General features: G+C 42.2%; 1 protein-coding gene across 2 annotated transcripts in view; it reads left to right on the forward strand.

Annotated features, from left to right (window-relative positions):
- The window catches only part of LOC144506121 (succinate--CoA ligase [ADP-forming] subunit beta, mitochondrial-like), a 72,201-nt gene that overhangs the window by 25,970 nt on the left and 20,759 nt on the right, over positions 1–25,472 (forward strand). For both annotated transcript variants that reach the window (XR_013499857.1, XM_078231946.1), the window contains exons 5-8: positions 2,879–3,007; positions 5,654–5,792; positions 11,069–11,230; positions 18,233–18,375. Coding sequence is in view for 1 of the 2 variants with exons in the window: in XM_078231946.1 (XP_078088072.1) it covers positions 2,879–3,007; positions 5,654–5,792; positions 11,069–11,230; positions 18,233–18,375 (573 nt within the window). In the remaining variant the exon portion in view is untranslated. The remainder of the gene's footprint in view (positions 1–2,878; positions 3,008–5,653; positions 5,793–11,068; positions 11,231–18,232; positions 18,376–25,472) is intronic.

The raw sequence follows: 25,472 nt of genomic DNA on the forward strand, positions 1-25,472 counted from the left end.
CATACCCCAGCATTGAAACCATTAAATTTGATTTTAAACATCCTCCTATATTAGTGGAGCTTTAAGGAGTGGTTATTATATGCTAACAGAAGTACTCTTTATGTGATTGTAGTTGTCTCTTTTTAATCGCTCTTTATCTTTTCATCCTTTTCCCTGCCCCGCTTCGCAATTTCTAAATGTGGATTAAACCCTTCCTAACAGCACTATGGGTGTACCTACATATCAGGGACTGCAGAGGTTCAAGAAGGCAGCCCACCACCTTCTGAAGGTAAATTAGGGATAGGCAATGAATGCTGATCTAACCAGTAACACCCACATCCCATAAATGAATATAAAAATGTACCAGGATACCCAAATTCCTCTGCATCTTCCAGAACTGCAATATTTTTTTCTGTAGAATTTGCTTATTGAATTTTTTAAAAAATGTGTTCATGGGATGTGGATGTCACTGACAGGGCCAGTATTTATTACCCATTCTTAATTGAGATGGTGGAAAATTTCTTATTTAGATCTCTGCTTCTGGTGTAGATACAAGCACAGTGCTGTTGGGTAGGGAGTTCTAGGGTTTTGACCTATAGGGCGGAATTTTACCGTCCCACCCGCCACGGGAATCAGAGCAAGGGGTGAACCATGGAAGGTCTGTTGACCTCAGTGGGATTTTACGGTTTCGGGATCAGAAAGGCCATTAAATCCTGCCCTCTGACTATGAACAAACAGTAATATATTTCCAAATTAGGATAGCGTGCGACCTAAAGGAACCTCTATGATTTGGAGTTTGAATGCAGTTGCTGATCTGATTCTTCTAGGCAGTAGAGGTTTGGACATTGCTGTTGATGAAACCTTGGAAAATTGTTGCAATGCATCTTACAGATACATATTGCATTCCCAGCTCACCGGAGGTGGAGGGAGTGAATGCTTAAAGTGATGGATGGGATACAGATCAAGCAGGCTGCTTTGTCCTGAATTGGGTGAAGCTTCTTGACTGTTATTAGAGCAGCATGCATCCAAACAAATGGAGAGTATTCCATTGCATTCTTGACTGGTGCCTTATGGATGATGGTCAGGTATTGGGGCATCATTAGCTGAATTACTTGTTGCAGAATACCCGGCCTTTGACTTGCTCTTGTAGCCACAGTATCTACGTGATTAGTCCTCCAGTTACTTGTCAATGGTGACCCAAAGGAAGTTGATGGTGGGAAATTCAGTGATGGTAAAGCCATTGAATGTAAAGGGGAGGTAGTTAAGTCCACTTGTTGGAGATCATCGCTAGGCACTTACGTGCTACAAATGTTGCTTACCGCTTATCAATATTGTGCAGATCTTGATGCATGAGGGTCTGAACTACTTTATTATCAGAGGAGTAGCAAATGGAACTGATGACTGTGCAATCTTCACTGAGCATCCCCACTTCTGACCTTGTGATGGAAGGAAAGTCATTGATGATGCAATTGAAGATGTTTGAGCCGAGGGCACTACCTTGAGGAACACCTGCAGTGGTGTCCCTGGGTTGAGATGATTGTCCTCTAACAGCCATCTTCCTCTGTGTTAGATACAATTCCAAATGGTGGGGAGTTTTCCCCCTGATTCCCATTGACTTCAATTTTACTTGGGTTGTTGAATTCAGAATTCTTATCCACATATGCACAAGCAGTAATGAGGTCTGTAACAGAGCAAAATGTCGACATTCCCAATAAGCGATCAACAGAATGACTTGGGAAACAAAAAAAAAGTTAATATTGATAGAGGTTTTTCCATTATTTACCACTAGATAGTAGCACAGTACTTTCAAGAAGTGTACAATTTGTACTTACAATGCCAGATTTTTGAGTCTTCCTGTCATGTGAGCAATTTCACAACTCTTGGGCACTGCCACAAACAGCCCATTAAAATGGATGAATTCGGGGTAATGTTGCAAAGAGTAAAAGATGGATTGATTGAGTTATGAAAGAAAAAGAGACTGGAAAGATTTTTTAAAAATAATTTGACAATGGGACTCCATGTTTATCAACCTGCCTGGCACTGACAATTAACTGTGATTTTGGCTGAGACTGTTAATTTATAATATATTCTTACTGGCTTTGTTAATAAGTGGTGGGTTGTGAAGGAAGTGTTTTCAACGGAACAGCTGACTGGTTATCCACCACACTTTCTCATGTGTGTACAAATAACACAAGGTATATTAGAACACATCATTATCATGCATTCCATTTGGACAACCCATATAATTCATTAGTTTTGCATTTGTTCCAATAAAAGAACCATTAATAATACATAATTCTGGATAATCTTGCAAATAACGGAATTAATCTGTACTAGTGTCTTGTTATTTAAGAGAACATGATTTCAAATCCCATCATAGCAGTTTGAACATTCAATTTTCTTTCTAAATTCTAGAAATGAAATGCTAATTCTCGTAAACTGACCAAGAAGCTGATTGTGGTTTAAAAAATCCTAACCGATTCACAATTATTCCATGGAGAAGGAAAGTTACTGTCCTTCCTCAATCTGGCCCATTTGTGTCTCCAGTCTCTCATTGGCAGGGTTACTCTTAATGGCCCTCTGAAGTTGTCTAGCAAACAACTACACAAACTTCAGTGGGTCGAGACGATCTATCATTAGGACAACTAGGGATGGGCAATAAATGTGGGCCTGCCAATGATGCCCACATCCTGAATCATCTACTCTCAAAGGCAACATGAAGAGGATATACTATATAAGTGAAATCGATATTGACTGGTAGTTAATTGCCAAACTGTTGGTACATATTGACTTTGGAACTGTGTAGTTATGTGACTCTTCATGTAATTATAACCTACACTTGGTGCTGAGAAAAATATTTTATTTATGCCAACTAATCATTGTTTTCTTTCTTCTTTAGGGGCCAATATTAATAGGCTGTTCAGAGGGAGGGGTTAATATTGAGGATGTAGCAGCTGAAAATCCTGAAGCAATTTTTAAGGAGCCCGTTGATATAATGGAAGGCATCAAGAAAGAGCAAACTGTCAAGGTATTGCACTGAAATTCCAAATATGAAAACTGAACCGAATAGAGTTCAGATAGTTGAAGTTCCAATTGTTGGAACCAATTAATTTCACATACAGTGATACTGCCAAAATAAGGACACAAAAACTGGCAGTCCTAAACAAATATGTTAGAGTAGATGTAAGCACTTCCTTCAGCTACTGCCATCTGGCAATTATCTGTCTGGTCATAGTCATAGAGTCATAGAGGTTTACAGCATGGAAACAGGCCCTTTGGCCCAACTTGTCCATGCCACCCTTTTTTTTTAAACCCCTAAGGTAATCCCAATTGCCCCCATTTGGCCTATATTCCTCTATACCCATCTTATCCATGTAATTATCTAAATGCTTTTTAAAAGACAAAATTGTACCCGCCTCTACTACTACCTCTGGCAGCTTGTTCCAGACACCACCCTCTGTGTGAAAAAATTGCCCCTCTGGACACTTTTCTATCTCTCCCTTCTCGCCTTAAACCTATGCACTCTAGTTTTAGACTCCCCTATCTTTGGGAAAAGATATTGACTATCTAGCTGATTTGTGCCCCTTGTTGTTTTATATACCTCTATAAAATCACCCCTTAGCCTCCTATGCTCCAGAGAAAAAAATCCCAGTCTATCCAGCCTCTCCTGGTAACCCAAACCATCAAGTCCTGCTAGCATCCTAGTACATCTTTTCTGTACTCCTTTCTAGTTTAATAATATCCTTTCTATAATAGGATGACCAGAACTGTATACAGTATTCCAAGTGTGGCCTTACCAATGTCTTGTACAACTTCAACAAGGCATCCCAACTCCTGTATTCAATGTTCTGACCGATGAAACCAAGCATGCCGAATGGCTTCTTCACCACTCTGTCCACCTGTGACTCCACTTTCAGGGAGCTATGAACATGTACCCCTAAATCTCTTTGTTCTGTAACTCTCCCCAGCGCCCTACCATTAACTGAGTAAGTCCTGTCCTGGTTCAATCTACCAAAATGCATCAGCTCGCATTTGTCTAAATTAAACTCCATCTGCCATTCGTCAGCCCACTGGCCCAATTGATCAAGATCCCGTTGCAATCGGAGATAACCTTCACTATCCACTATGTCAGCAATCTTGGTGTCATCTGCAAACGTGCTAACCATGCCTCCTATATTCTCATCCAAATCATTAACATAAATGACAAATAATAGTGGACCCAGCACTTATCCCTGAGGCACACTGCTGGTCACAGGCCTCCAGTTTGAACAACCACCCTCTGGCTTCTGTCAAGAAGCCAATTTTGTATCCATTTAGATACCTCAGCCTGGATCCCATGAGAGTGAGAGAAAAGAATGAATGTGGCTAATCTTGGAATATTTGATTTATCTGGTTTACTGTACATATAATGACCATTTTGAAAGTAATGCAAATGAGTGTACCTAGTTTACAGGTTTCAGCAACAACTTTTCTGTTGTATTTTTTCCCAAATGTCTCCTCTTGGATCATCAGCATATCATGCACTATTCTCTGACAGGCAATGATGAAGGTATTCTTTTTATCAAACTTAAAAGGGAAGAAACTAAAACCTGATTTCTGGTTCACTGTACTGAGGTGTGAGCCTTGGCTCAGTGGTAATACTATTACTTCTGAACAAGAAGGTCATGGAGTGAAGCCTCTCTGCAGAGACCCGAGTACATAATCTTGACCAGTAGCTATCAAACTTTTTTTCCAACGACCTACTTGCTCAAATTGGCTGCATCTCGCAACCCACCAACCAGGCAAGCTGCAATATAGTCGCAACCTAAACTGAATTTACTGTACGTTTAAAAATACACCACCTTGCCTTTCCTTTCATGATGTGCACATAACTTGAATTATACCAGGCAATACTAAGTGCTTCCTCCTCAGGCTGGCTATGTCATTGTCTGAGTCGAGAGATCTTCATTGTCATACCACCTTCTGCAAAACTTGCGCTCTAAACAGAACATCGCACTTTACTTTTGAACAGGATCACAGAACATCTCATGATGTTTTGAACACACCTCGCGATATTTTAAACAGGACCACAGAACACCTTGTGATGTTTGAACAGGACCACAAAACATCACGCCATGTTTTGAAAGGGCCACAAAACATCCTGCATTTTTAAAAAACGATATCTGGTGACCAATTTTCAACATCCCCGTGACCCACACGCAGGTTATCCCCACTTTGAAAAACCCTGATCTAGACTAACATTTCAATGTAGAATTGAGGGGTGCTGCACTGTAGGAGCTACCGTCTTTCAGATGACACATTTTACAATGTGTCTGACCTATTGGATGTAAAAGAGTTGAGCACATGATCTTCTAATTCCGAGGCAAATATCATATTAATATGAAGCAATTTGACAAATAAAGGGATATTGTTTACATTGAAACGTTGGCACAAAGTACCCTCTGATTTTTCTAAACTAATCTGGTCTCTGATTACTTTGGAGGCTGAGCTTTCTGACCTTGGTGAATAATTGTAAATTGATTCATCTTAAAATTAAACCTTTACTTGCTGCAAAATACTAAAATCACATGGGTAATGTGTATACCTAGACACGCTGTTCACCTTTTGGCAAAAACTGCTTTAAAAAGGATTACATTTCAATGTTAATTTCACTGATAACATGTCATTTTTTCAGCTTGCACGGAAAATGGGTTTTCCAGCTAATGTCATAGAAGATGCAGCAGAAAATATGATCAAATTGTACGAGCTGTTTATCAAATATGATGCCAGTATGGTAGAGATAAATCCTATGGTGGAGGATGCCTCTGGGATTGGTAATGTACACTGGCCTGCTTTTACTTCAAATTTTTCTAGTAGGATTTTATATGGAAAGGGTTCTGCACTTTTAAAAAAAAACTGACCGTTTCTAAATTCTCCTGGATATGGTGGACCTATGTTATTTAATAGTTCAGTGATTTGGCAAGAAAAAAGGTGGAATGTTGCAAAAGCCCTGAGAAATTATGCCATAGACCACGGACAGGAAAGGGGTCAAACCTGTCTGTAAACAAGTGCTTTTTAAAAATTCTGACCCCTTCCTCTTTATAAATGGTGGCTTATCCAGCCCTTAAATTTGGAATGTCATAGAGTCATACAGCACAGAAACAAGCCCTTTGGCCGACCATGCCTATGATGACCATCAAATACCAATCTGTACTAATCTCATTCACCAGCACTTGGTCCATAGCCTACTATGTCTTGGCGATTTAAGTGCTCGTACAGATGCTTCCTAAATGCTGCAAGAGTACCTCCCTTCACCACCCTGTCAGGACATGTGTTCCATATTTCCACCACCCTCTGGGTGAAAAAAGATTTTCCTCAGATCCCTTCTAAACCAATTACTCCTCACCTTAAAGTATGCCTTCTGGTCTTAGACACCTCTGCCATGGGGAAACGATTCTTAAGATTTACCCTACCTCTGCCTCTCATAATTTTGTATACTTCAATCAAATCCCCCCTCAGTCTCCTCTGCTTCAGGGTAAACAAACCCAGCCTATCCAGTCTCTCCTCATAGTTGAAACTTTCCATCTCGGGAAACATCCTGATGAATCTTCTCTGCACCCTCGACAGTGCAATTATGTCCTTCCATTAGTGTGGCGACTAGAACTACACACAATAATTCCATCTGTGGCCTAAGCAATATTTTATAAAATTGTATCAAGACCTCCCTGCTCCTATTTTCTATGCCCCGTCTAATGAAGACAAGAATTCCGTATGCCACCTTTACCACCATATCTATCTGCCACCTTCAGGGACCTATGGATGTACCTCTAGGTCCCTTTATTCCTCAATAGTCTCTAGGGACCTACCGTTCATTGCCTCTGTCCTGCCCTTATTAGACCTCCCAAAATGCATCACCTCACACTTATCAGGGTTAAATTCCATCTGCCTTTGCTCTGCCCAAGTTTAAAAGTTTATTTATTAATGTCACAAGTAGGCTTACATTAATACTGCAATGAAGTTATTGTGAAAATCCCATTGTCGCCACACTCTGGCACCTGTTCTGGTACACTGAGGGAATGTTTAGCATGGCCAATGCACCTAACCAGCGCGTATTTCAGACTGTGGGAGGAAACCGGAGCACCGGGAGGAAAACCACGCAAACATGGGGAGAACGTGCAAACTCCACACAGGCACTGACCGAAGCCAGGAATCGAACCTGGGTCCCTGGCGCTCTGAGGCAGCAGTGCTAACCACTGTGCCACCAAGTCAACTTACCAGCTGATCAATATCAGTCTGTAGCCCAAGGCTATCCCCACTATTAACAACAGCAGCAATTTTTGTGATGTCTGCAAACTTACTAATTATACTTTCTACATTCACACCCAAGTTGTTAATGTATATAACAAACAGCAAGAGTCCCAGCACCAACCCCTGTGGTACACTGCTTGTCACGGGCTTCCAATCACAAAACCAATCCTCCACCTTTGCCTATTAACAATGTCCCAATCCTCTATTAATAACTTGCACAGCAAACTTGAGGTAAGAGGAATTAGAAGGTTCAGGCTACAACCACAGTAAAGACAAGTTGGTACTTTACATGCATCCAGAACCAGAAGTCAACTGGAATATTCTTTCTGAAGGATGGTTAACTGATTGTAGAGTGATCTGATCTGGCTTTCCTGAGTGAGGCTTTCACAATAGGAGGCACGAGTTCCAAGGTTCCAGTAGTTTTACAAGTTTGATGAGGTTTTTCTGCTATCACCAGCTTGATGGGAAACATCACTGGTTGTTGCCTGGAGTCCTGTTTACGTTGGAGATCAAACAGTAACTGCCTGAGTTCAGTTCCCCCAGACAATATTGCCGTGCAGCTTGGGGTAGGTCATATGACATACCACCTCAAGGATGGCTGGAATCAAAGTGTTTAATTGGGAGTCAGGATTCCCTTTTGTCCTTGGAGACACTGGTTTCAGGTTAACTAAGTTAAGCCCTCTTGTCAAAACCATTGTGTTAGAACAATTAATGCTTGGGCCATTAGCACCATTATGGGAGATTAAGACCTGTGAAAGAGTGTATTTGTTCGAAGTTGGCTGGAGTAGACCCATTGTCTGCAGGGCCACTGTTACTTTGAAACCGCTGGAAGGCATCATGTGACCAACCGGAGATGTCGGCCAGGATTTTACGGCCCAGCTCGACCGAAGCTCATAAAATCCTGCCTGAGGCCAATGGAAAATGTACCATTTTATAAGATGAGCCAAGTAATACCTTTACAACAAATTGCAGAGGAATCCTTGAACCCATCGTTTCTACATTCAAAAGGATCAGTTATTAAATGTGCTGATGAAGGTGTAGGTCAGAGTTCTTCCTTTTGGGACTAAGGACCGGATTCTCTGGCTGCATGCATCCCAAAACCGGACATTCCTGCCTGAGCTCAACGAACCTTTAAATGATCTGCCAAATTTTCTGTGTCTCCCACTACGCTTCCTGCGGTGGGCGAGATGGGAGATTTTCAGCCTAAGTCTTGTGGCAAAAGGTGCACAATGCCAATTGTAACCTAAAGTTACTTATTTGTTGTGTGACATTGGCGTTTTAGAAAAACAGACTGTTTCGTGTGTTTTTTTAAATGGTCTCCTTATCCCTTCTTGGAGTGTGTTGTTTCCACCTGCCTCTCTTTCTGCTGGAAAAACCAAGTATCTTGGTCATGACCTGTTTTTCTAATTCTACTTTTCAAAATGTAAACAGTAGTGAAAATGTTAGTGGACGCGTATAGGAATTGGTAATGGCCAAAAGCGCACACAACATAAAATTGTCCCTTCAGATTGACACAAATTATGGTTTTGTTTTAAAGACTTTCTTTCCTCTACTACTTGAAGATTAATGCTCTTCCCAAGATTTTTTTTCAAATTTTTATTCCATCCAAATAACCAAATTCAAATTGAATCCAATTCATAGTCCCCACAAAAGAGACAAACAAGATCCAAGCTGACAAGATGAGGTATTGCATCCAATCTTGGGCTTGATCTGATGCTTCATCTTAGCTTAGAAGTTAAGATGGCTTTGAAAAATTCCATTAGGTTTAGGTTTATGATCCCAGATATGATCGAAGGAAATCCATCAAAGATGCCAAAAGACAGTACCAGGCCAAGCTAGAGTCCCAGGATAGCCTCGCAGACCCCTGCTGACTATGGCAAGGTCTGCAAGACATAACAGGCTACAAGATGAAGGCATGTAAAATTGCTGGCACCAACGCACCCCTCCCCGATGAGTTCAGTGCATTCTATGCCCGTTTTGAGCAAGAGGTCAGCGAGAGAATGCCCTCCATCCCAGAGACCTCTGATGAACCTCTATCCGAGGTCACCATTGCAGACGTCAGATCAGCCTTTTTGAAGGTCAGCTCACTGAAAGTGACTGGCCCGGATGGAGTACCCAGACGAGCACTCAGATCCTGCACAGACCAGCTGGTATCTGGTATTTGCAGACATCTTCAACCTCTCTTTACAACAATCTGAGGTCCCTATCTGCTTCAAGAAGACGACCATTATCCTGGTACCAAAGAAAAGCCAGTCAGCGTGCCTTAATGACTGCCATCCGGTGGCTCTGACATCCATCATTATGAAGTGCTTCGAAAGGTTAGTCATGGCACGAATCAATTCCGGCCTCCCAGATTGCCTGGAACTGCTACGGTTCGCCTACCACTGCAACAGTTCCACAGCAGACGCCATCTCCCTAGTCCTACACTCAACATTGGAACACCTAGATAACAAAGACACTTACGTCAGACTCCTATTTAACACCATTATTCCCATGAAACTCATCTCCAAACTCTGTGGCCTGGGCCTCAGCATCTCCCTCTGCACTGGATCCTGAACTCCTGAACCCACAGACCGCAATCAGTAAGGATAAGTAACAAACCTCCTCCACAATCATCCTCGACACCGGTGCCCCACATGGCTGTGTCCTCAGCCCTTACTATATTCCTTATAAGCCTATGACTGGGGGGCTAAATTCACCTCCGACTCAATTTTCAGGTTTGCTGTTGGCACCACCGTAGTGGGTCAGATCTCAAACAATGACCAGACGGAGTACAGGAAAGAGCGAATCTGGTGAACAGGTACGACCATAATCTCTCCCTCAATGTCAACAAAATGAAGGAGATAATCATCGACTTCAGGAAGCGCAGTGGAGGACATGCCCCTGTCTACATCTATGGGGATGACATAGAAATGGTCAAGAGCTTCAGATTTTTAGGTGTCCAGATCACCAACAACCTGTCCTGGTCCCTCCATGCCGACACTATAGTTAAGAAAGCCCACCAATGCCTCTACTTTCTCAGAAGACTAAGGAAACTTGGCATGTCTGCTACGACTCTTACCAACAAATGCACCATAGTATTCTTTCTGGTTGCATCACAGCTTGGTATGGCTCCTGCTCTATCCAAGACTGCAAGGAACTACAAAAGGTCGTGAATGTAGCCCAATCCATCACGCAAACCAGCCTCCCATCCATTGACACGGTCTACACTTCCCGTTTACTCGGAAAAGCAGCCAGCATAACTAAGGACCCCATGCACCCCGGACATACTCTTTTCTACCTTCTTCCATTTGGAAAAGGATACAAAAGTCAGAGGACACGTACCAACTGACTCGAGAACATCATCTTCCCTGCTGCTATCAGACTTTTGAATGGACTGACCTCGCATTAAGTTGATCTTTCTCTTCACCCTAGCTGTGACTGTAACACTACATTCTGCACTCTCTCGTATCCTTCTCTATGTATAGTATGCTTTGTCTGTATAGCGCGCAAGAAACAATACATTTTACTGTATACTAATACATGTGACAATAAGTCAAATCAGGGTTAACCTCATCGGCTACCCTAATCCTTTACTCTACCCCAGCCTGGGAATCAATCTGCCTGACCAATGACTCTGCTCTGCCAGGCATGATGTTTTTGCATTACGAGGCCTAATTAAAATTTAGTCTAGAGTAATTGACTCTCATTTACCAGTTTAAATTTCTACAATGCAAGCAATTCTTAACAGTTGCCAACAATTTAATCAATTAATTCTGTATTAGTGATGTGATTTTTGTACATAACTTTTCTTTGTTTTCAGTGATGTGCATAGATGCAAAGATCAGCTTTGATTCTAATGCTGCCTATCGGCAGAAGGATATTTTTGCCCAGCAGGACTGGAGTCAAGAGGATGAACAAGACAGGCAAGCAGCAGATTCAGCTCTCAATTACATTGGATTGGACGGAAACATTGGTTGTTTGGGTAAGAGATGAATTTTCAATACATTACTGATCAACTATTGGAATCAATTGAGTAAAAGAATTGTGCCCAGATTGTGTTTTTTAAAATGTAGTTTCTTATTAAACCCATTTTACCTTACCATTCACCTTGTTTGTGCATAGAAATAACCAGTTTCCTTTGATCTAAAGGTATGATCAATATTACCTTTTAATATTCCCATCGAAATAAATGCGTTTGAAACTAGGCATGATTTTTGTTTGCTGTTGCTACTGCTCTCAATTTATCAATTGGGGGTTTTGTGGTAGAGGAGAGCTACACAAAAGGAGGCGATGGTCTAGTAGTATTATCGTTAGACAATTAATCCAGAAACTCAGCTGGGGACCCGGGTTTGAACCCTGCCACGGCAGGTGGTGGAATTTGAATTCAATTTTTAAAAAAAACTATCTGGAATTAATTAACTACTGATGACCATGAAACATTGTTAGTTGTCGGAAAAACCCATCTGGTTCACTAATCTCCTTCAGGGGAGGAAATCTGCCGTCCTTACCTGGCCTGGCCTACATGTGACTCCAGAGCCACAGAAATGTGATTGACTCTCAACTGCCCTCTGAACAAGGGCAACTAGGGATGGGCAATAAATTCTGGCCAGGCAGCAACCCCCATGTCCAATGAATTTTTAAAAAATTGTCAATGGGTGGCAGGGGTCTGGGTTCAATTCCAGCCTCGGGTGACTATGTGGAGTTTGCATATTCTCCCCGTATCTGCCTGTGTTTCCTCCCGGGTGCTCCGGTTTCCTCCCACAGTCCAAAAATGTGCGGGTTAGGTTGATTGGCCAGGATAAATTGCCCCTTAATGCCAAGGGGATTAGGAGGGTAAATATGTGGGGTTACAGGGATAGGATAGGACAGGACATGAGGAGGATTGTTGTCAGTGCAGGCTTGATGGGCTAAATGGCCTCCTTCTGCATTGTAGATTCTATGATATTATCACCATACACTAATTAGTCCTCTCAAATCAAAATAGAAGTGAAACACTGGCCATTGTTAATGCACAAATTGAACAGGCATGCAGTTAAATGTAAAAATCTGGTAATTTCTGTCCAAGTTGTGCTGCCGCCTTTAGCTTTGCAAAAATAGCATCTCATTGTCTGACTTGCCATTCAAAAGCATTAAATGATGTGATGCTCCCTGGTAGGTATGGCTTAAATTGGCCACAAAAAGGCCAACATGAGTCTAATTACTGCCAAATCCCCCCTCTACTAATGAAAATTACATTTACAAGCATCTTCAAATGTGTTGGAAATTTGTTTTTTTTTGTTTTTTCTTTGTCCCTTTTTGCACAGTCTCAGTTCAGTCATTCTTTCCCCCTCTACTTTGCTTTCTATTCCTGATTTGACATAAAGTTCACTTTTCTACCTTGCACTTCATGGTTCAGACTATGTGCCTCATTAACAAGTCTGCAATCTCCTGATTAAGAGAAAATATATTTGCTTGCCTTGTTCACATAGATTCCAGATGCCCTTTGGAAAGCCCACTGACAGCAAATTACTATATAAAACACTATGGAAAATCTGTGGGCTGTCTAATTAGTTCACCACTCACCACAAAATCCAATTGAATGTTCTTCCCTTACCAAATCCAGAATTAATTTTGGAAATTAGGTTTGGCCCAGCCTATCTCTGGTCAATATAATTGCAAAAAGCTGTCAGCTGTCTCCTGCCTACATTACTGAAACATTGTAGTTCTTTGTACTCCCTTTAAGCACCTGTATTCCTTTTGAAATTTCCCCTGAGCAAGTCTGAAAAAAACTGAAATTGTTAATAAAATTTGCATGTTGATTTTCATTCTCTGCTTATCTCAGTTGATAGCGTGCTCATGTGAGTCTGAATGTTATGGGTGCAAACCCCACTCTGGGTCTGAGCATGTCCTGCAAGCTGACAGGTATGCAGTATTAGAGTCCCTCTGCAACTGTATCCTGAACTTCCTAACCCACAGACCACAGTCAGTAAGGATAGGCAACAACATCTCCCCCAAGATCGTCCTCAACCTTGTGGTGCCTCACAGGGCTGTGTTCTCAGCCCCCTACTATACTCCTCATACATCTATCACTGTGTGGCCAAATTCCCCTCCAACTTGATGTTCAAGTTTGCTGATGACACCACTGTACTGGGTCGGATCTCAAACAATGACGAGAGGAAAGAGATGGAGAATCTGGTGAACTGGTGCGACGACAATGATCTCTCCCTCATTGTCAACAAAATGAAGGAGATTGTCATTGACATCAGGAAGCATAGTGGGGACAAAGTAGAAATGGTCGAGAGCTTCAAGTTTTTAGGTGTCCAGATCATCAACCTGTCCTGGTCCTCCCATGCCAACACTATAGTTGAGAAAGTCCACCAATGCCTCTATTTTCTCAGAAGACTAAGGAAATTTGGCATGTCAGCTATGATACTCACCAACTTTTACAGATGCACCATAGAAAGCATTCTTTCTGGTTGTATCACAGCTTGGTATGGCTCCTGCTCTGCCCAGGACCGCAAGAAACTACAAAAGGTCGTGAATGTAGCCCAATCCGTCACGCAAACCAGCCTCCCGTCCATTGACTCTGTCTACACTTCCTGCTGCTTCGGCAAAGCAGCCAGCATAATTAAGGACCCCACACGTCCTGGACATACTCTCTTCCACTTTCTGTTGGGAAAAAGATTCAAAGGTCTGAGGACACGTACCAACCGACTCGAGAATAGCTTCTTCCCTGCTGCCATCAGACTTTTGGATGGACCTACCTCTCATTAAGTTGATCTTTCTCCACACCCTAGCTATGACTGTAACACTACATTCTGCACTCTCTCGTTTCCTTCTCTATGAACAGTATGCTTTGTATAGCGCGCAAGAAAGAGTATTTTTCACTGTACAGTAATACATGTGACAATAAATCAAATCAAAAATCAAATAGAGGTACAATTTTTTTGGGGGATAAGATGTTAAACTAAGCTTCATCTGTTCGTTGGACTGAAGATCCCATGACACTATTTGAAGAAGAACATGGGAATTCTCCTGATGTCTTAACTAAATTATTTCGACCAACATCACCAAAAATAGGCAAACTGGTAATTCACCTTATTATTTGAGACCTCGCTGTCTGCAAAATGGCTATGGCATTCACCAATATCACAATATTGACTTGAGTTTAAAAATAATTGATAATATATAAAAAGCTTGCCGATCTTTACAGATGAAAGGTGTGAAAAGGTGCCAGATGTAAATATTTTTATTCTCATAGTTTTGTTTAATAAAGCATGTTAGTGATATTTATTGAATTGGCAAGCTAAAAATCTACTGTACTGCCACACAGAAGACCAAATTAATCAGAGTTCCTACAGTGCAGAAAGAGGCCATTCAGCCCATTGAGCCTGCATTGACGACAATCCCACCCAGGCCCTATCCCCACGTATTTACCCTGCTAATCAGCCTGACACTAAGGGGTAATTTAGCATGCCCAATCCATCTAACCTGCACATCTTTGGACTGTGGGAAGAAATCGGAGCACCCAAAGGAGACCCACGCAGACACTGGGAGAACGTGCAAACTCCACACAGTCACGCGAGGCTGGAATTGAACCCGGGTTCTTGGCGCTGTGAGGCAGCAATGCTAACCATTGTGCTGCCCAGAAACTAACATCTTTTTAAATACCCCACTTGTTTGAGTACAATTGGACTCGTAATTTCATACTATGTAATGTAATATGTTACAAATTCTATCACAGTTCCAATATTAGAAGCTGGTAACCCTAGTCAGTAAAACTGCCCTGATCTACACTGCAGCATTTTCATGTAACAATCCACATCATACAAATAAAAATATGTATTCTAGGTCTTTCAACCCCTTTCTTAAGTGAAGTTAGATTAAGTCCATGAGGAATAAAGGAATGGATGGATATTGATGAGGTGAAATGCAATAAGATGAAAGGAAGTTTGTGTGAAAAATAGACATTGCGATAGACCAATTGGGTTGAATGGACTGTTTTTTGTGCTATAAATTCTATGTAATTGTGTTGTGTCCTTTACCAACTAAGACTATTCCTTTGTTATACAGATTTAACCTAAATAGTTTCCAAGCATTCCAGTTTAAAGTGACAAACAAGGACAGTAATTCAATTATTTCTTCAAGTACCAACTCAAACATAAACAGTTGCAACTCATTAACTCTTTACTGAACTTTAACTGAAAATCAACTTTCAACTGCACTTTAACTCTAACTGAACATCAATTTTAAGTACTGAGTAGGAAAACTTTGGCCAAGAAATATCCTTGCTGTAGAATCAATCTTTTTCTCTCCTGAAGCACTCTTCAGGGTACAAGCTTTGTTGCAATGGTTGGTCTCTTCCGAGTTATCGCTGCCAAACAAAGAACTCATGTCTTTTATCCACAATTCTCCACTTGCTTCAGGAAAATTCTCTGTCATCCAGCCAATTGTGTAACCAGAAATCAATCATATGGCTCGAACATCCAGTGAAATTACTTTTGAACGAAGATATGATGCTTGGTTTATTTTACATGTCCCATACATAGCAGCCATGAATCGGAGCCACAATGTCTCAGTTAATGTAAACAACTTCCCTGATCTGACCAACACAGGAAGCTTCAGATCACAGCTCCCAGACCAGAGCCTCTTTACTACCTGCATCTGGTTTTAATCTGTACGTTGACCAAAATTCCCAGCATGCTTCACTCAACCAGAATAACCAATTTAAAGCCACTATTGCCAATATTGTTGTTAAATCATTCTTGTAGCCGTTCTTTCTCCGTCCACACCTTCTAGCTTGTGTTTTATTCATTTATGGGATGTGGGTCTCACTGGCTAGGCCAACATTTATTGCCCTTGAGAATGTGTTGGTGAGCTGCCTTGAACCGGGGCAGTCCGTTTGTATAGGTACAGCCAGAGTGCTGTTAGGGAGGGAGTTCCAGGATTTTGACCTTGCATGCAAACTCTTGAATTGAAATACATAATCTGAAAAGACAAACAGTGCTAAGAGGAGATTGTTTTGATCAGCTCTTTCCCCAATTGTCTTTCTCCTCTGTTGAAGGCACTGACTCCTGCTGAGGTACTCTTTCACAGACCCTAGTTGCTGATGATGCAGTCACAAATGTGACTGTTCTTCAGGTGTTGGTCTGGACAGCAGATTATTTAATAATATTCATCCCAGTGCCCTTTCCAACAGGAGTTACTGATCAGGAATGATTTATTTATTTACTGCGCTTTTAAACTAATTGTAGCACCTATGTATTTCCCTGGGGGTATTTGGTGCACATAGCTAGGTATCACACTATGTTAGCATCCATTAAGCCAGCAGCTGGCTGCCAATCCACACTGGCAGGAGTCCACAGTTTACAATCAGCATAGGGATAAGTCCACTCCTAGGTGATTCCAGTACATAGGAGGCCACTCAGGCTAAGAGTCTGCTTCTCCATTCAATTAGATCATGGTTGATCTGTGCTTCAATACCATTTGTTCCTTATCTATGAAAGCCTTAAATAACAAATAATTGATCTCAAACTTTAAACCTCTAATTGTCCCTGAATCCAAAACCTTTTGGGAGGAGGGAGGCTTTTTTTGTATTCTTTCCTGGGATGTGGGTGTCACTGGCATGTTGCCCATCCTTAATTGTCTTTGAACCAAGTGGCTTGCTAGGCCATTTCAGAGGCCAGTTAAGAGTTAACTACGCTACTGTGTGTCTGGAGTCCGATGTCGGCCAGACCAGATAAAGATGGCAGATTTCCCTCTTGGAAAAGCGTTAATGAACCAGATAGGTTTTTATAGCAGTTGATCATCGTTTTTAGCTTTCAGTTCGAGATGTTTTATATTTTAATTGAATTTTAATTGCACCAGCTGTCTGGTAGGATTTGATCATGTGTCCCCAGAGCATTAGCCTGGGCATCTGGATTACTTGTCCAATGATATTACCATTACACCACTCTCCCTGTCCAGGTTTCTACTACCTTTTATGTGAAAGTGTGCGTTCTGATTTCTCTGCTTGGTGGCCTAATTCTAATTTTATGTTGACTCATTTCAGATTCTCTCACCAGAGGAAATAATTTCTCTGACCCTGATTTTACCGGCACGCCAGCCCCGAAATCGGGTTGGGCGAGGCTCGCAGAGCGGCATTCTCCATTGGCCTCGGGTGTGATCTTATGAGCCTTGAGTGGGCATGCCAGTAAAATCCCAGCCTCTGTATTTACCATATTGAATCCTTTTAACATTTTAATCCTTGATCACAGCTTCTATAATTTTTTTATACTCAAGGAAATTTGAGAAAAGTTTATGTAACAATGACTTAACTTTCTGAACTCTAATATAATCCTGAAGAATCTGTCCTGCACTCCCTCCAAGGCCAACATATTGTTACTGAGATGTGGTGCCTAAAACTGAACATTATTCTCCAGGTGGTGTCTAACTAAGGCGGTATAGAATTGAAACATAGCTTCTTTCCTACTGTAATAAGCCCCCTCGAGATAAAAGCCAATTTATCAGCCTTTTTAGTTGTTCTTTATATCTTTTGTTATCGTTTAACAATTTGTGAACTTTGATTAAGAAAAATGTTGGACTAGTTTGAAAATGTATCCTGTATGATGGATAAATACTTATTCATGCACTGATTGACTGATCAAACTGGCTGTTGTAATTTCTGCATTTTCATATATTCCAGTAAATAAATGCCTTCCTGTCATGGAACTCCAGGTCATTTGAATGAATTAAATGGTGGTTTCTTGGTGCAAGTTTACATTTTTGAACAAAGATTTTAAAAAAGGGCAAAAACTTTTAGACAGAAGCACCGAGGAAGAAGAAAATAAAACTGATTAGGGTAGTCATGTTAGTTTATGTTGATATTTGCAAGTCTTCTGTGCATTTTATTTTCAAGTTACTTTTTGACTGAGATGCTTTTCTTTTTCTTGGAGATCTTTACAAGCTGGTTTTATTTTATTAAACATGAATTAATTGCCTCATTTGTGGGTATTTTGTTTTATAGTAAATGGTGCAGGGCTGGCTATGGCCACAATGGATATCATAAAACTTCACGGAGGAAATCCTGCCAACTTTCTAGATGTAGGTGGTGGGGCAACAGCTCAGCAAGTAAAAGAGGCTTTTAAACTTATTACCTCAAACAAACAGGTGAGTGGAATTGAATTATTATCGATTTCTCTTGCAACTGTTTGGACTTTTCCAAGAATTTTGAGTCTAAATGTTCCTTCAGTCTCCTAAGCAATTGTATTTTTATGCATCGTGTCAATGTACCAGTCACTGAGCAAAGGTGTGGAACCCAATCTGCCAATACTCACAGATAATTAAACATGAACGAGGCTCTGTAGAAACCTGGAATAGCACCAAAATCAAACTGCTTTGTATCTAGTTGCTGATTTGTTTTTTTTAAGAAAAGTCAGTCACATGGGAACACCCTTGAGATGTCTACATGACAAGATCTGCAACTTAACAAATGTCAGCTGCTGTCAGGACAAGTCAAACGTTATGTGCTTATCAGCTATTAGTTGGTGCATTCATTTAAAATAGCTACTCGGCTTCAAACTTATTAATTACAAGATGCTGGATGCTCTGAACAAGTGTTTCTAAATACGACTATAACTGGGATTGACCTTTCTCTGAATTGGAGTCTCATTATTTTATTGATTTATATATTCATTGCAACCCTTTTTATATAAAGAAAGTAAGGACCAATGTTGTCACTTTCATGGTTGTAGAGAAAATGGAGAGGTTGGATGGTACAGCACAATCCTTTTACCTATTCTGTTCCTGCAATTCATTCAGTGCTGTCACCACCAGCATAGCATGCCTCAGAGATTCTTTGCTGTAGTTGCTGCTATTTGTTGCATTTTTTATGCAGGGTTAAATTCTCAACATATATCGAGAAATTTACTTGTATGTAGATTGCACAAGGTCAATATTGTTGAAGCTGTTCACAGTGGTGGAATAGTTGGTGTTGTTGGAATTATTGCTTTGCAAAAAGTTGAGTCTCTGCATCTTGACAAATATATGCCGAGAAACCAGATGATTCCTTTATGTCCTTCATCGACACCTTACTAAAGAACTGCTTAGAGTATTACTGTAGATGTTGGAGTGAATAATTTTAATTTTGGCTCACCGAACCTTGTATACACAATTTAATTTACAACGCCATGATTAAGTTAGCAACAAGCTACTGAATGTATGAATTAACTCCTCTTTGTCAAGGAAGAAGCCAGATCACTATTGTAGTAAGCAAGAGTTCTTGGTCAAAATCACAGGTTAAAGTTGGTTGCAAGAGCACTTCATAGACATAGATAAATGCAATCTGTTAACAGGCAGTTGAGCAGCATATCATTAATGGACTTAACAAAGCAAATATCAAAAGTTACATGGGCAATAGGGTATCATTACAGATCAGCACAAATAAATGCTGAGTTTTAACTGTAGAAGTGACCAGAGTCATAATCAAGGTACGCAAAGGCAACTCATCTTCCAAATTTGTGTCCTCTAGTGCCCAGAAAAACAAAGCCAGCAGACACATGGGTGGAATTTTACTGGCCCGCCTGCTATGGGAATCGGAGGGGGTAAGGGGCAGAGCATGGAAAGGTCCGTTGACCTCGGGTGGGATTTTATGGTTTTGGGATGAACGAGTCTGTAAAATCCCACCCAATGAATGCCTCCATGTTCCCCTCCAAGTCACACACCATTCTGACTTTGAAATATATCGCCATTTATAGAATCCCTACTGTGCAGGCCATTCGGCCCATCGAGCCTGCACAGACAATCCCATCCAGACTCTATCCCCGTAACCCCACGTATTTACCCTGCTAGTCCCCCTGACAATAAGGGACAATTTAGCATGGCTAATCCACCTAAACTGCACATCTTTGGAGCATCCGGAGAAAATCGGAGCACCTGGAGGAAACCCATGCAGGCACGGAGAATGTGTAAGCACCACACAGACAGTCACCCGAGGCTGGAATTCAACCCAGGTCCCTGGCGCTGTGAGGCAGCAGTGCTAGCTACCGTGAAACCCTCACCGTTCTTTCAGATTCCTTCACTATGGCTAGCACTGCTGCTTCACAGCTCCAGGGACCTGGGTTCGATTCCTGGCATGGGTCACTGTCTGTGTGGAGTTTGCAGATTCTCTTCGTGTCTGCGTGGGTTTCCTCCGGGTGCTCCGGTTTCCTCCCACAGTCCAAAGATGTGCAGGTTAGGTTGATTGGCCATTCTAAAATTGCCCCTTAGTGTCCTGAGATGTGTAGGGATATGGGGGTAGGGCCCAGGTGGGATTGTGGTTGGTGCAGACTCGATGGGCCAAATGGCCTCTTTCTGCACTGTAGGGTTTCTATGATCATGGAATCAAAGTCCTAGAACTCCCTCCCTAAAAGCACTCCTAGTCATTGAGGTTTACAGCGTGGAAACGGGCCCTTTGGCCCAACTTGTCCATGCTGCCCCTTTTTTAAACCACTAAGCTAGTCCCAATTGCCCACGTTTGGCCCATATCCCTCTATACCCATCTTACCCATGTAACTGTCTAAATGCTTTTTAAAAGACAAAATTGTACCCGTTTCTGCTACTACTTCTGGCAGCTTGTTCCAGACACTCACCACCCTCTGAGAAAAAATTGCCCCTCTGGATCCTTTTGTATCTCTCCCATCTCAGCTTAAACCTATGCCCTCTAGTTTCAAACTCCCCTACCTTTAGGAAAAGGTGTTGGCTATCTAGCTGATGTATGCACCTCATTATTTTATAGACCTCTATAAGATCACTCCTAAGCCTCCTACGCTCCAGAGAAAAAAGTCCCAATCTATCCACCCTCTCCTTATAACTCAATCCATCAAGTCCCGGTTGCATTCTAGTAAACCTTTTCTGCACTCTTTCTCGTTTAATAATATCCTTTCTACAATAGGGTGACTAGAACTGTACACAGTATTCCAAGTGTGGCCTTACCAATGTCTTGTATAGCTTCAACAAGACGTCCCAACTCCTGTATTCAATGTTCTGACCAATGAAACCAAGCATGCTGAATGCCTTCTTCACCACTCTGTCCACCTGTGACTCCACTTTCAAGGAGCTATGAACTTGTACCCCTAGATCGCTTTGTTCTATAACTTTCCCCAACGCCCTACCATTAACTGAGTAAGCCCTGCCCTGGTTCTACCAAAATGCATCACCTCGCATTTATCTAAATTAAACCCTAAATTAAACTCCATCTGCCATCATCAGCCCACTGGCCCAAATGATCAAGATCCCATTACAATCCTTTACTGTCTTCTTTACTGTCCACTATCCCATCAGTCTTGGTATCATCTGCAAACTTACTAACCATGCCTCCTAAATTCTCATCCAAATCATCAATATAAATGACAAATAACAGTGGATAGCATCGATCCTTGAGGCACCCCGCTGGTCACAGGCCTCCAGTTTGGGAAAAAAAATCTCTACAATCACAATCTTCTGTCATGAAGCCAATTTTGTATCCAGTTGGCTACCTCGCCCTGGATCCCGTGAGATTTAATCTTATGCAACAACCTACCATGTGGTATGTTGTCAAAGGCCTTGCTAAAGTCCATGTAGACAACATTAACTGCACTGCCCTCATCTACCTTCTTGGTTACCCCTTCAAAAAACTCAAAATTTGTGAGACATGATTTTCCACTCACTGAGCTATGCTGACTGTCCCTAATCAATCCTTGCCTCTCTAAATACCAGTAGATCCTGTCTCTCAGAATATCTTCTAACAACTTACCCACTACAGATGTTAGGCTCACTGGCCTGTATATCCCAGGCTTTTCCCTGCAGCCCTTCTGAAACACAAGCACAACATTTGCCACCCTCCAATCTTCAAGCACCTCACCTGTGGCTGTCGATGATTCAAATATCTCCGCTAAGCGACCCGCAATTTCCACCCCAGCCTCCCACATCCGTGCCTTTCTCAAAGTAAATACTGATGAAAAATATTCATTTAGGATCTCACCCATCTCTTGTGGATCCGCACTGGATGACCTTGTTTCTCCTTAAGAGGCCTTACCCTCTCCCTAGTTATTCTTTTGCCCTTTATGTATTTATAGAAGGTCTTTGGATTCACCTTTGCCTTATCTGCCAAAGCAATCTCATTTTTGGCCTCCTGATTTCTCTCTTAACTCTACTCCTACACCCTGTATATTCTTCAAGGAATCCACTTGATCTCAGCTGCCTATGCATGTCATATGCCTCCTTCTTGACCAGGGCCTCAATATCCAGGGTTCCCTACTTCTACTTCTGGAGAGATTGAACAGATTGGGTCTGTACTCGTTGGAGTTTAGAAGGCTGAGGGGTGATCTTATAGAGACATATAAGATAATGAAGGGGCTGGATAGGGTAGAGCTAGAGAGATTCTTTGCACTTAGAAGGGAAACCAGAACTAGAGGGCACGGCTTCAAAATAAGTGGGGGCCGGTTCAGAACAGAGTTGAGGGGGAACTTGTTCTCTCAGAGGGTAGTGAATCTCTGGAATTCTCTGCCCATTGAATGTGGTGGAGGCTACCTCGTTGAATATGTTTAAATCACGGGTAGATAGATTTCTGATCGATAAGGGAATTAAGGGATATGGGGAGCAGGCGGGTAAGTGGAACTGATTCGCTTCAGATCAGCCATGATCTTGTTGAATGGCGGGGCAGGCTCGAGGGGCTAGATGGCCTACTCCTGCTCCTATTTCTTATGTTCTTATGTACCAGCTTTGCCCTTCACTCTAAAAGGAATGTACTTACCCTGAACCCTGGTTAACACACTTTTGAAAGCCTCCCACTTACCAGCCATCCCTTTTCCTGCCAACAGACTCCCCCAATCAACTTTTGAAAGTTCCTGTCTAATACCATCAAAATTGGCCTTGCCCCAATTTAGAATTTTAACTTTTGGGTCAGACCTATCATTCTCCATAGCTTTCTTAAAACTAATGGAATTAGGGTCACCGGTCCCAAAGTGATCCCTCACTAACACTTCTGTCATCTGCCCTTCCTTTTTTCCAAAGAGGAGGTCAAGTTTTGACCCCTCTCTAATCAGGCCATCCACATACTGAATGACAAATTTTTCTCCATCCAACCCTCTAATACTATGGCTGTCCCAGTCAATGTTGGGAAAATTAAAATCTCCGACTATTACCACCCTATTTTTCTTGGAGCTATCTCCTTACATATTTGCTCCTCAATTTCCCGCTGACTAGAGTACAATCCTATCAAAGTGATTTCCCCCTTCTCATTTCTAAGTTCTACCCATACAGCCTCAGTGAGCAAACCCTCAGAAATATCCCCTCTCAGTACTGCTATAATGTTTTCCCAAATCAAAAATGCAACTCCCCCTCCCCTCTTACCTCCTGTTCTATCTTTACGATAGCATCTGTACCCTGGAACATTAAGCTGCCAGTCCGGTCCCTCCCTTAGCTATGTTTCAGTAATAGCTATAATATCCCAGTCCAATGTACCCATCCCTGCCCTGAGTTCATTTGCCTTGCCTATCAGGCCTCTCGCATTGAAATAAATGCAGTTTCATCTGGACTTCCCTTGCTCTCGACTCTGCTTTTGCCTGACCTGTCTAGTACTAGGATTACTGACACTGCCTTTACTATTTAATATGCTCTTTTTAACTTCCGTGTTGTCCTCAACCTTCTCTTCTGTCTCCCTACTGCTTTGGGTTTCTCTCTCCTCTCTCCCTTCTAGTTTAAACCCTCCCAAGTAGCTCTAGCAAATCTCCCCTCCAGATATTAGTCCTCTTCCAGTTCAGTGTGACCCATCCCTCTTGAACAGGTCACCCCTGCCCCAGAACAGATCCCAATGATCCCAACTTCCCCCTAACATTTCCCCTGTACCTACCCCCCCAGCACCTTAAACCTGTGTCCTCTCGTAGCAGCCATTTCGACCCTGGGAAAAAGCCTCTGAGAGTCCACCCGATCTATGCCTCTCAACATCTTATATACCTCTATTAGGTCTCCTCTCGTCCTACATCTCTCCAAGGAGAAAAGATCGAGCTCCCTCAGCCTATCCTCATAAGGCATGCCACTCAATCCAGGCAACATCCTTGTAAATCGCCTCTGCACCCTTTCAATCTTTTCCACATCCTTCCTGTAAGGAGGCGACCAGAACTGAGCACAGTACTCCAAGTGGGGTCTGACGAGGGTCTTGTATAGCTGCAACATTATCCTCGGACTCCTAAACTCAATCCCTCGATTGATAAAGGCCAGCACACCATACGCCTTCTTAACCACCTCCTCCACATGCGGGGCTGATTTCAGAGTCCTATGGACCCGGACCCCAAGGTCCTTCTGATCCTCTACCGTACTAAGAGTCTTTCCCTTTATATTGTACTCCTTCATCCCATTTGACCTGCCAAAATGGACCACTACGCATTTATCTGGGTTGAAGTCCATCTGCCACTTGTCCGCCCAGTCTTGCATCCTATCTATGTCCCTCTGTAACTTCTGACATCCCTCCGGACTATCCACAACCCCACCAACCTTGATGTCGTCGGCAAACGTACCAACCCATCCCTCCACTTCCTCATCCAGGTCATTTATGAAAATGACAAACAGCAAGGGTCCCAGAACAGATCCCTGGGGCACACCACTGGTGACCGACCTCCATTTAGAAAAAGACCCATCAATACACACACTCTGCCTCCTTTGGGCAAACCAGTTCTGGATCCAAACCAGTTCTGGCTGCTGCCCCTTGGATCCCATGCCCTCTCACTTTTTCTAGAAGCCTTGCATGGGGGACCTTATCGAACACCTTGCTAAAATCCATATAAACCACATCTACCGCTTTCCCTTTGTCAATGTGTTTAGTCACATTTTCGAAGAACTCCACCAGGCTCGTAAGGCACGATCTGCCTTTGACAAAGCCATGCTGAGTATTCTTGAGCATACTAAACCTCTCCGAATGCTCATAAATCTTGTCCGTCAGGATCTTCTCCATCAGCTTATCAACCACTGAGGTTAGACTCACCGGTCGGTAATTTCCTGGGCTATCCCTATTCCCCTTCTTGAAAATAGGAACCACATCCGCAATCCTCCGGCACCTCTCCCGTCTCCATCGACGACGCAAAGATCATCGCCAGAGGCTCTGCAATCTCTTCTTTCGTCCCCCACAGTAACCTGTGGTACATCCCATCCGGACCCGGCGACTTATCTATCTTGATGCCATTCAAAGATTCCAGCACAACCTCTTTCTTAAAGTCCACGTACTCCATCTTTTCAGTCCACCGCAAGCCCACAGT

This window comes from Mustelus asterias, chromosome 17, assembly GCF_964213995.1.
Source record: "Mustelus asterias chromosome 17, sMusAst1.hap1.1, whole genome shotgun sequence".
Taxonomy (NCBI): domain Eukaryota; kingdom Metazoa; phylum Chordata; class Chondrichthyes; order Carcharhiniformes; family Triakidae; genus Mustelus; species Mustelus asterias.